General features: G+C 45.2%; 1 protein-coding gene across 3 annotated transcripts in view; it reads left to right on the plus strand.

The window, feature by feature from the left end:
* dync2h1 (dynein cytoplasmic 2 heavy chain 1) overlaps positions 1 to 12,423 on the plus strand; it is a 119,293-nt gene that overhangs the window by 31,932 nt on the left and 74,938 nt on the right. For all 3 annotated transcript variants that reach the window (XR_010095479.2, XM_063492427.2, XM_063492428.2), the window contains exons 43-52: positions 47 to 179; positions 446 to 653; positions 755 to 884; positions 1,402 to 1,557; positions 1,715 to 1,974; positions 2,904 to 3,150; positions 3,301 to 3,452; positions 3,603 to 3,747; positions 4,968 to 5,070; positions 6,858 to 7,004. Coding sequence is in view for 2 of the 3 variants with exons in the window: in XM_063492427.2 (XP_063348497.1) it covers positions 47 to 179; positions 446 to 653; positions 755 to 884; positions 1,402 to 1,557; positions 1,715 to 1,974; positions 2,904 to 3,150; positions 3,301 to 3,452; positions 3,603 to 3,747; positions 4,968 to 5,070; positions 6,858 to 7,004 (1,681 nt within the window). In the remaining variant the exon portion in view is untranslated. The remainder of the gene's footprint in view (positions 1 to 46; positions 180 to 445; positions 654 to 754; positions 885 to 1,401; positions 1,558 to 1,714; positions 1,975 to 2,903; positions 3,151 to 3,300; positions 3,453 to 3,602; positions 3,748 to 4,967; positions 5,071 to 6,857; positions 7,005 to 12,423) is intronic.

Raw genomic sequence — 12,423 nt, forward strand, 5'->3', positions numbered from 1 at the left:
TTTTGCCTTGAGTTCCTTGCTGATTCACTTTTTTTTTGTTTGGTAGGTGAAGCAGTACACAATGAATCCTAAAGCCATGCCCAGACAACAGTTGTTGGGACATATAGACATGGACACCAGAGAGTGGTCTGATGGCGTCCTCACCCACAGTGCCAGGAACGTGGTCAAAGAATCTCAGGGTAATAAGAGAGGGACACCACTCTGTTGGTTTGTGATTAACCAGACATTTGACATTGTTGCCCACTGAAACTGGAAAAGCGTTTGGCCATCACCAGAATCATCCAATTTCAAAGTGCTTTAATTCTGCAATGTTAAGCACTTATGAACACGTTTTGTATGTAAAACTTTTGAAATCAGATGATTCTTTCAGACACACCCCCGTACCGTGATTAATATCCTGTATGCATGCGTTGTAAACATACGCATGTATATTTGTGTTTTCTAGAGGTGAACTCTTGGATCGTGTGTGATGGCGACATTGATCCTGAGTGGATTGAGAGTCTGAATTCTGTCCTTGATGATAATCGGCTGTTAACCATGCCCAGTGGCGAACGCATCCAGTTTGGACCTAATGTTAACTTCCTGTTTGAGACTCATGACCTCAGCTGTGCCTCACCAGCTACCATATCCCGCATGGGCATGATCTTTCTCAGGTCAGTCAGCCTATGCAGAAAGAGTTTTAAGCATTTATTTCTACCAAATTCCATCTTTTCAGTACTTGTCTCACTGGCATTTTACTTCCTCGTATCTAAAGTGATGAGGACATTGATGTGGGTGCCTTGGTGAAGTCGTGGTTAAAGGGTCAGCCAGAAGAGTGTCGCAATAATCTTGAAAACTGGCTGGGCGATTACTTCCAAAGATCTCTGGACTGGGTCCTCAAGCAGGTCAGCATCCCACTGCTACACAGTGCATGAAAAGCAGTCACATCTTTTCATTGTTCTAAATGTTAAACACATCTTTTGTTTGGAACCTGACACAGTGGTGTCATCAGAGCGTATGCACTGAGAAACTTAGAACCTTGATCAGTTAACTTCATTTATACTTACCAGTATTTATTATGATATATTTAATTGGTAACATTCTGAAAGTGCAATCAAGTAACTGAAATGACTTGTGACCTTTCAGTTCAATGAACACATCCATTTATTATTTCCTTCTAATTTACATAATCCTTACAGACTGGATTTTTCTTTTGCTCAACCAGTTTATTTGAAAATCTGGCTGTGGCTACAATGTAGCTTGCCATCACCAGTGTGTGAATGGGTGAATGACTGAATGTAGTGTAAAGCGCTTTGAGGTCCTTAGGGACTAGTAAAGCGCTATACAAATACAGGCCATTTACCATCTTAAAAGATCTTTGATCCTTACGTCTATATGCTGTTCTTTCTCTCTCCTCATCAGAATGACTTTGTGGTGGAAACTAGTTTAGTGGGCACAGTGTTCAATTGTCTGTCTCACCTCAATGCTGTGAAGGAGCGGGGCCAGTTCATTGTTGGTCTACTGAGAGGTATGGGAGGAAACCTCAACCTCAAAACACGACAGGAGTTTGCCAAAGAGGTGAGGACCTCATTTTGTTCTCTTTTGGTATCAATAGAGGTCGAGTTCAAGAACAGTTTTATGTTTGGATTTAAATTCTATTCATGTCTTAATTGTAACAAATTATAAGGATGGATAACCAGGTAATGTTTGTCTTTATGTCTTTTCACTCCTGTAGTTGCTGAGCTGGGCCAGGGAAAGCCCACCAGACCCCAGAAAACCATTGGATACTTACTATAACTCTGACAGTGGTCATCTAGCAAGTTACATGTTCCAGCGTCCTGAGGGTCTCACGCTGGAGCAGTTCTCTCATACACACATGCTACCTGTGATTGAGACTCCAGGCATGCAGAGAGGTCTGCAGGGTTTCTCTCCTTGGCTCACCACACAGCACAGACAGCCCTTCATGGTCGTAGGGCCAGAGGGTTGTGGAAAGGGGTAATTACTTCTGGATCCATATACAAAAACACATTAAAAACCATTTAGCCCTTCACAAAGCCATGATTGCTGAACAACTGTTACATTACCTTACATTATCCTGACTTAAGATCAAATGGCATTCTGTGGAAGCAATTCACAAAGGGTATTTTTTTATTCTATCCTCATGTTAGCCTTCTAGTACAAAAATCACTGGTGAGGTCAGAGTGTGCAGTGTGGTTTGTGAGACAGAGGCACTCAAATATGAATACTCAGAATGACACAATCACATAATCAACAGTGAAATCAAAGCTGCTTTTATACAAGACTTGACCTTTCTTGTAAAGGCACTGAAAGCTCAGAATAAAGATAAAATCTTTGGGTGTGTGTATGTGTGCGCGATGTTTGTGCTTGGGATTGTGTACGTGTACACATCAAGTTCTGAACTGCCCCACAAGTAATTGTGTCCCTCCCCTGGGTATAAAAGAACAAGGGTCACTCAGTTTGCCTTTTACACTCCACTTTTGTATCTTTCAGTCTTTTCTTTTCTCATCCTCATGCCCTGCCTCACTTTGTCTGAAACATTACGGTGCCAGTAAGGCACGGGATTTGTCAACTTAGTCTTCTGATAAAAGTATAGATTTTCTGATAATGACTGTGCATGCCCATGAACACGTCATATTTACTTTCTTTAATTTGCCTTTGAGTCAAAGGTAAACAATTTTCTTGAGGTCCCAAAAGGGTTTTTTTGTTTAATGTGGCAGCAACACAGATTTCATCCTCTCATCCTTTCTTGCTGTCCTTAGATCAGCTTAAAAATGGGTGAAGCTGAACTGTTTAAAACATTTAAGCATATGGATGAACTGTTGCCATCCTCTGCGCTCATGTCTCACCTCACGTACTTTGAGTTCTTGTGTGTTTCCTGACCTTATTCTGTTCGTCCTGTTCAGCATGCTCCTGCGCTACGCCTTCTCTCGGCTGCGTTCCACCCAAGTTGCTGTGGTTCACTGCAGCGCCCAAACATCATCACGCCACGTCCTACAGAAACTGAGCCAGACGTGCCTGTTGCTCAGCTCTAACACTGGTCGAGTGTTCAGACCCAAGGACTGTGAGAACTTGGTCCTTTATTTAAAAGACATCAACCTACCCAAACCGGACAAGTGGGGGACCAGCAATCTCACTGCCTTCCTCCAGCAGGTAAAAGAGACAGATAAATTAAAAAGTCAGTCAATGGCTGGATGTGTTGGAAACAGTTTTGATACAAGTGCCCACTCTCAGAAACTTAGACTTTAAGACTGTTTCATGTCCACCAGCAAGCATCACAATATATATTAACCTTTCTTTCAGGTGTTGACCTATAAGGGGTTCTATGATGAAAATCTGGAGTGGGTCAGTCTTGAGAACATACAAGTGGTGGCCTCCATGTCCACAGGGGGTGCTGTCGGGACCCATTCGCTCACAACCCGCTTCTCTTCTATAGTACGCATCTGCACAATAGAGTAAGTACAAAACAAGCAACATATAAGTAAATACCAGTAAAACAGCACTTTGTCATTGTTCCCATCTCTCTCCGTTTCTCTGCTTGGGCTCCTTCAAACTTGACAGTGATTCATTCTTGTTATCCTACTGTTTACTTTACCTGACTTTAGCTATCCAGACAGGGAGCAGCTGCAGACTATCTACTCAGCTTACCTGCAGCCAGTTCTCCAGCACAGCCTGGGCAGCCAGGCAGCCTGGGCCAGCACAGGGAAAACACACCAGCTGGCTGGGTCTCTTGTGCAGCTCTATGAACAGGTATTGCATTTCACAGGGTGTTCATTCAAGTTTATAACCAGGGTTGTAAAAGCACACTTTTCCTGAGATACAAAGAGCATAAAAAAGGCACAAAGAAATCTGAGTAATTCCAGATTAAAACAGTCTCTATGTGATGCAAAATCACACTGTCCAAGTCCTTGTATTTTCACAGATATCCATTTTTAACTAATGGGTATTAGCCAAGTTCTCTCCAGTCTTTTCAAAAGCACATTAGGTTTTCACATAATTCGTGCCGGTTTTATTACAGATACAGGCATTACATTGTAGAGACTTGTGCATAAGATAACTTGACACTCAGAAATGTGTCCAGATGAATGCTGAGATTTTGCTTTCATGACGTTAGAAAATATCAGTTAAAGAAATCTGTTGTGTTGTTATTCGCCTCCATAGGAGCTTCTAACTGTTTTATTGCAGCCACAAATGTCAGATATTCTCAGTAATTGTGACATTTTCAAGTAATTATGCAGTTGTGTACGCACTTAGGGGGAATGTTTGTTCTGTTGCTATTTTGATATTGCTCTTCATGCCATTGGATTATTAGGATTATAAATGCAGCATAGTGATAACTGTGGAAATTCAGGTGCTTATTTTTAATCGTGTCATCTTTTTGCATATCTAGTTTGAGGTAGACAGAAATGTGTAATGAAGAGGGGTTTTATCTGTATCCTATAGATATTTACTCACAGCCACTTTATTAAGTCAAAGTCAAATTTGTTTATATAGCACAATTAAAAGACTAGTGTACATCAAAGTGCTTCACAATAAAACCGCAATGCGAGCAGAACAAAGAACTTTATTAGGAACACAGTTTTATCAAGTGATTGTGATGTTCAAGAAACCAGTTTGAGATGATTTGAGCTGTGTGGCATGGTGCTTTATCCTGCTGGAAGCAGCCATCAGAAGACACATACATTGTGGTAATAAAGCATGTGTACAGGGTCAACAAAGAAAATATCCTCCACATCATTATACCACTACCATTAATCGAAAAAACTATGGATCTATGCTATGTTCAAAATGAATTAAGTCATTTTTCCGCCCTGTTCTGATGCTCGGTTTGAAGATCAGTCTATGCCCAAATGCATCAATTTGCAGCCATGTGGTTTTTTGTGTTAACAATTAGTTAATTAAGTTGATTAATAAACTCTCTGCTGAGTGTGTATAATAACCCCTTTCTGTATTTTCTTCTTTCATGTTAGGTAAAAGCCAAGTTCACAGTGGATGACCACAGCCATTATGTGTTTACACCTTGTATTCTCACCGAATGGGTTCTCAGCCTGCTGCGATATGACCTCACTGCAGGTAACTAAAATCAAACCAAAAATAGATCGATATAAATATGTATGTGTTTTAGCACACAGAGTAAGATTTATGAGGTTAAGATTTTTCAAATAACACGGCCCAGCCTTCTCTAAGTTAAAAACGTAAAAGAAAATGTATGTGGGGACTATTTTGAGGCACTAGTCACTACACATACAAAAGCAGAAGGTTGAATTTAATGACCCACTGATTCACTACTAATTTCTTAGTTTATTCATATTGCTGAGTAACATTAATAATTCCATTTTAATGCCAGAATAATACAAAAAAAAAAATACAGCCCCACAGAGTTAGTTACTCGCCTGTGTTCTTTCAGCTCAGAGCCACCGTTTCTGTCTCTCACCTTTTTCCTTCTTTCTGTCAGCCTCTCTCTGATTCCTCTCTTCTCTTTCCCCAGTTCCTTTCTTCCACTCGTCTGTCTCTCACTCTTTCATCATCCTTTCCCTTTGCTGTCCTTTCATCTCTCCTTCTGTCACTCTTTCTCTCCTTCTGCAATGTGTTCCTGCTGTGATAGTGAGTCCAATCATTTATTTTAATTAAACACGTCAGCAGAGAAACTTCCCTTTTCCTGTCCTCATCAGTTTTAACTTTCTTTTTTTCTTTCTGAATTCTCTGCCTGGTTTGCTGCTTACCTTCTTTTTGGTATGTAAAAAAAAATTCTTCTTCTTTATATTTCTTGTGTGCCTGCGGTGAATTTGAGCTTGAATAGAGTCCTTTAGGCAGTGTTATCTGTGCTTCCTAGTTTTATTTGATGTGTTTTAGAGGTGATGGGTTGATACTGAGACTGGATACTGTCACAGATGCTGACATACCACTTTTACAATTTCACTAAAATGTCAGTGTAAAAATGCCCAAAAATAACGTATCTTTGAGGCCATTTAAGAACATCTGTTGCCGTTATGTAGAGTATCCACAAGAGAGCACTGACAAGTTTTAGATGGATGCAGCTCGTGGAGCCCATTCTGTATATACTCAGAAATGTACAAATTATAAATTAGAATTGCTTTTTGTATGTTTATGTGGTCATTGCTTTTTTATTAAACAACCAATATTGTTAATTATTCATATTAACAAATATCAATATCAGTGTTTGCCTTAAAACTCCAAAATAAGCAAGGATTTATTTGCCTTACTGCTGGTGGCGGAATCATTATAAAGTGGATTTTGGAAATCAAAAGTCATGGGAATAAAAAAAAATGCACGAAAATTTTTTTTCCTGTAATGGTTTTTAGAATTTAATTTGCTAGGAAAACCCCAGAGACAGAACTGTGTCTGTGTTTGTCACTTTTCAGTATTTTCAGTGTAATTTGCCAGGCACTGTCGAAACCAGTGTTCTATAGTATCACAAATCTGGCTTGTCCCGCCAGTTTTTAGCAAGTAGCACTCTGCTGTTTCGTGGGGAAATTTATTACATATGTGTGATCCAGGGAGGTGGTTTTGTCATACTGAGCATTGTCAAAAACAGCCCTTTGACTCATTAAATCCTGAGTAATAGTGTGATTATTATGAAACTAAATGCCAGGTTTAGGCAGACTAAAATTCATATTGTATATTTAACGTATAAATTTAGCTCACACCTGGTATGAGGTCACCTAAATATTTAAATTATCGGGGAATGGGGCGTCTAAGAAAATGAATAAATCTTTGTGTGTAAATGTGTAAAGGTCTTTTTTTTAAAACTATATTCCGTTAAGTCTTAATTCATATATGTGTGTGTGTGTGTGTGTGTGTATCTCACTTGTTCCCTTTAGCTCAATCTAATGTGACAGACAGCGTGTTGGAGGTGGTAGCATATGAGGCCAGGAGGCTCTTCAGAGACCGACTAGTTTCCTCCAAAGACCTTCACACCTTTGATAACATCCTCTCCTCCATCATACGAGGGGACTGGGGCTCTGATGCTCTAGATAACATGACTGGTATGGGATGGCTGTGCTCTTGCTTCTAATTCATAAGCCGGATATTAGGTCTGAGCATGAAAGACTCTATTACTGATCGAGTCTTTTAAGCAGTTAATGTCAATATTACTGGCTGGGCATGTCTGAATGAAAGCAGTATTTGATTAGAGCGCTTTTTGAAAGCTCTGCATATAGATTTACATGTGGCAGTATCTCTGTTAATGGTCTGTTTTGAATAATAAACTAGTAATGATTTTAATTATTGATTTTTTTTTCCATTTGCTTTGATTGCTTTCAAAGTGTCAAGAGAGCCAACTCTGTGCCTAGTAGTATATCTTATTCACTGATTGATAGAGTTCTGAGATTTCTTCTGGATAATACCAGAATGACATCTAGTGTTGTCCATGTTGTACACAAGCTTTACTTTGGACTCTGTGATGTTAAAAAGATTAGAGTAAAAGATAAACCCTGACCCTGCCGTTACTTAACAAATAGTTATGTCTATAACTTCTGTTCCCTGAAGGAGAGGAACAAGGTACAACACATAAGTATGGGATATCACACCCTTGCGTGTCCTGGCTGAAGAAACCTTTATTCACGCCTTTAAAGCAGATGACGTGTGATGACATGCGCAAGGCCCCGCCTGCACATATAGCCGCTGTCATCACAGTCATCCCTCAGTTCGTTAGCTGCTCTTCACTGAGCCAAGCTGCTCAGTGGGGCCACCTTGTGTTGTATCTCATTCCTCTCCTTCAAAGGTTATAGAAGTTATAGACATAACTATTCGTTCTCTTTCAGTCGATTCACTCGGTACAACACATAAGTATGGAACATATATGCGCGCCCCGCAGAGCAGCCACCGAACCGGAATCGGACCACCACCACCTTAGTGTGCGGTAGACCCAGCAGAAAGGACAGTATGAGCCACCGTAGGGGCTGTAACGTCCGACCGATAAAACTGGACAAAGGTGTGCGGTGATGCCCAACTAGCTTCCGCACAAATATCAGCTACAAGCACCCCTTTAAAAAGAGCCCATGAGGTCGCTATCCCCCTAGTGGAATGAGCTCTCACCCCCAGGGGCAAAGCAAGACCTTTGGTGCCGTATGCCAGTGAGATAGCTTCTATAATCCAGTGGGACAGCCTCTGTTTAGACAGAGCTCTACCTCTAGTTGGATTAGTGAAGCAGACAAACAGCTGGTCACATAAACGCACATTCTGAGTGCGCTCAATGTAGGTGCATAGCATACGCACTGGACAAAGAGAATGCATCCTCCTCTGCTCTTCAGATGCAAAAGGAGGAGCGCAAAAGCTCAGCAACTCAAACTCCATTGAGCTATAAGATGCAGGCATGACCTTGGGAAAAAAGGCAGCATTTGGACGCAATATGACCTTGTGGTCATCAAGAGAGAACTGTGTGCAGGAGGGATGCACAGACAGCGCATGAAGGTCACCCACTCGCTTTGCCGAAGCCAAAGCGAGAAGTAATGCAGTCTTATATGAAAGAAATTTCGAATCCACAGACTCAATGGGTTCAAACGGGGGGCTACAAAGGGCATCCAGCACCAAAGACAAGTCCCAAGCAGGGACACTGAACTTAAGCACAGGTCTCAGCCAGCGAACCCCTTTCAGAAAACGTATGGCAAGGGGATGTGCACCTGGTGTCACCCCGTCAAAGCCAATATGACAAGCAGATATAGCTGCTAAACAAACCTTAGTTGTCAAAAATGAAAGGCCCTTATCCAGCAGCTCCTGCAGGAATGTCAAAACATCCACAATAGAGCACTGAAATGGGAGAGTGTGGCGGTCCTGGCACCATTGCTCAAAGGCTCGCCATTTGTAAGCGTACAAGCCTCTAGTAGATGAGGCCCTAGCACTCTGAATTGTCGCTATCACACTAGATGGCAAACCCTTAGCAATCAAGTTTAACCTCTCAGCAGGTAAGCATGAAGGCGCCACAGATCCGGGCGCGGATGAACCACTTCTCCTCCTGCCTGAGAGAGGAGGTCCCTGCGGAGAGGAAGCTGCCAAGGACCTGCTGCTAGCAGGCTGGCTATCTCTGCATACCACGACCTTGTGGGCCACCAAGGGGCCACTAGAATCAGAGAGAGAGACTACCGACGCACTCTTTCTAGAACTGGAGATATCATTTCCACTGGGGGAAATGCATACAGGAGCACGTCTGGCCATTGGTGCGCTAGCGCGTCCATGCCCAAGGGTACATCATTGGTTGATTATGGAGAAGAACAGGGGGCAGTGAGTATTTACCCTGGAGGTAAAAAGATCTATTTGCGCCTTGCCAAACAGTTCCCAAATCTGAGCCACTATTAAAGGGTGTGACCTCCATTCTCTCACCAGAGGACCCCCCCTGGAGAGAAGGTCCGACCCCAGGTTCAGGTGGCCCGGGACATGGGTGGCTCTTAGAGACACAGCTCTAAGTGGTTGATGTGCAGCTCATGCTGGACTACGGACCAGATCCCTCTCATAGCGCTCCCCACCCTCTTAGGGAAGCATCTGAGGACACCACTTTGCGAAACAACACCATCCCAATCCGAGAGCCCTGATGCAGCAGCCCGGGCTCCCTCCAAGGACGGAGAGCTAGCATGCAAGACGCGGTTACCGTCAGCCTCCTCCGGAGGTGACGCGATGCAAACAGGTGGTGAGAGTCCAGCGTTGAAACGCTCTCATCTTTAACAGTCCAAGTGGCACTATGGCGATCATAGATGACATCATGCCCAACAAATGTAATATCGTCTGGAAACGCAGTCTGCGTCCCAGCTGAAACTGAGCGAGGCAGCGATGAAATGCAGCCACTCTGTGCTCAGACAAATGTGCGCGGCTGGAAAGCGAGCATATTTCCAAACCGAGGAAAGAAATCTGCTGACTCGGGATTAGCGAGCTCTTTTGAAAGTTCACAGAGAACCCCAGTGTCTGAATGTGTGACAGAACCAGTGACAGCTGTGTCTCCGCCTGCTCTCTGGAGCAAGCTACGAGAGCCCAGTCGTCTAGGTAGGGCTAAGATGCGGATGCCTCTCTCTCTGAGGGGTGCTAGGGCTGCCTCGGCACATTTTAAAAAGGTGTGAGGAGCGAGCGACAGTCCGAACAGCAGCACCAGGTATTCGTAGGCTACGCCCTCGAATGCAAACCTCAGAAACTGCCTGTGTTTCGGGTGTATAGCCACATGAAAATAAGCATCTGTTCGATCGATTGTTGCAAACCAATCTCCCGGGCCGACTGCATTCAAGAGCTGTCTGAGTGTTAGTATCTTGAACTTGTACGTTCGTAGATACGTGTTCAAGACTCGCAGGTCGTAGATGGGACGAAGCCCTCCCCCTTTTTTCGGGACAACATAATAACAGCTGTACCAACCTTTGTCTGTCTCCGAAGTGGGGACCACTCGTATTGCTCTTTTCTGCAATAGCGCCTTTATTTCCTCTCTGAGTATCATGGCTGCCTCGGTGCTGACAGTCGTGTTTACGACTCTCCGGAAACAAGATGACTTGGCCCGGAACCGGTAACCCATGGCAACGGTTCGCAGCACCCACAGAGAGGGGGTGCAAGCGCGCTACTGAGGGAAGTGAGCAGGCAGCCGGCTGACCTGCAGGACCGTCGGCGGGGCGTTGTTGCCCCCCAGTGTGTCTGCAGGGGAATGCATCACCTGCCTGACCTGGCTCATTCTGCCTGCAGGCTGAGCATTTGTGATTGTTTGAGAATAAACAACACTCTTTATTGATTGTAACATGGGAACATGTACATTCACACATTTTGTTGGAGGCACCTTTTCTGGGGCACAACAACGAAAAACAGCAGGAACACTTGATGTGGTCACCTGAACATTCAACACACCTGAACAGGGAGTGACAACCTGAGGCATTTTGTGTGCAGGGGGTTTGTGCTTGGGAGACAGTGTTAGGATAGTGCAGCGCCCTCTGGAGGCTGACAACCTGAACAGAACTTAAGCGGCACCTCTTGGGCAGCAACAGAGGGGTAAAAGCAGTGTCTCCCTGCCGCTGGACCACTTCTCCACTTGAAACCACAGCTAGGGGGGATGAGGCTTCTTCCTCCTGGGCGTCGGGTCCCGCCAGGGGCCCTAGAGTGGGCCTTTGTTCCAGGCCGACTGGCATGGAGCTCGGGCCGGAGGATGTGCTCCCGCTGGCAGAACACCCACTGCAGCAGTTGGGCGCCGGTCTCTTGCCAGTCGGCAGAGGATCGGCAGGCTTGGGTTTCGCCTGACGTCTGGGGATGATGTCACGCAGAGCTTCCGTCTGCTTCTTCCTCAGATCGAATCTAGCCTGAATGGCTTTAAGTGAGTATCCAAATAACCCCGCCGCAGACACTGGTGCGTCCAGATATACAGCTCTGTCCCTATCCGGGACGTTAGAGAGGGTCAGCCACAGGTGCCTCTGCGCCACTACTGTCAAAGCCATCCCTCTGCCCAGGGAGAGTGCTGCACAGTGGGACGCACGGAGGATGTAATCTGTGGCGAATCTGACCTCGTTAAGAAGAGGTGCCAGCGGGCTGTCATCAGGAACCAGTGATCCGAGCTCCGCCAGGCACATCGCCTGGTACGTCTGGAGCATGGTGACGGAGCTCATTGCGCGAGCAGTACCGGCCTGAGCCCAGTAAATCTTCTCCAGCTGCGAAGCAGAGAATCTGCAGTGCTTGGACAGCAGAGTTGCGGGGCCGCTGACACCATGGTTATGGGACGGGGCCAGCTAAGCAGCCAGAGACGGCTCCATAGGGGGTGGGTTAGCTAAGCCAGCCTCCTCGGCGCCCACCAGCTCCATGTACTGTCCATAGCCGGGCACAGTGACATGGGTAGATGGAGGTTTGTCCCATCATGCTGTTAGCTCACAGACAAAGTCTGGGAACATGGGAAGGCAGTTTTTGGCCGTTGCGGGCTCCGGTGAGAGGAAAAAACCCGCAAAACGCGATGGCTTCTGAGCTGGCAGAGGAGAGGGCCAGTCCAGCTGAAGCTTTGCAGCAGCACGGCGAAACAGGGAGAAAAGAGAGGTGTCATCGTAGCCGACTGGCGTAGCAGCGGTGGCACATTGGCCCGACAATGAGCTCTTCTGCTCATCCTCTGACAAACCATGGATGTCCAGGCTGATGTCCAGCACGTAATTTCTTCCTGGGGAGCGCCCATCAGTACTCCTGCATGGTTTCGGCTCGTCATCGGCTATCCTGTCAACATATTCCATGTGGTCAGCCCAGCTAATTGCGGGGACATCGGCCGGATAATCCTCGTCTTCAGACTCGGAAAGGAGAGGGTCATGCCGTGCGACAGCCCTGTGTCCCAGCACTTTTTCCACAAACGTCACCCATCTTTCCAGGGTTGAGCGCCGGAGCTGGCGACCAAACGCACAGGCTTCGGGCTCTGTCAACGCTCTCTTAGCGTGGACGATCCCCAGGCAGACAAGGCAGGCATCGTGCTGGTTGCTG

The sequence above is a fragment of the Pelmatolapia mariae genome, linkage group LG14, assembly GCF_036321145.2.
Source record: "Pelmatolapia mariae isolate MD_Pm_ZW linkage group LG14, Pm_UMD_F_2, whole genome shotgun sequence".
Taxonomy (NCBI): domain Eukaryota; kingdom Metazoa; phylum Chordata; class Actinopteri; order Cichliformes; family Cichlidae; genus Pelmatolapia; species Pelmatolapia mariae.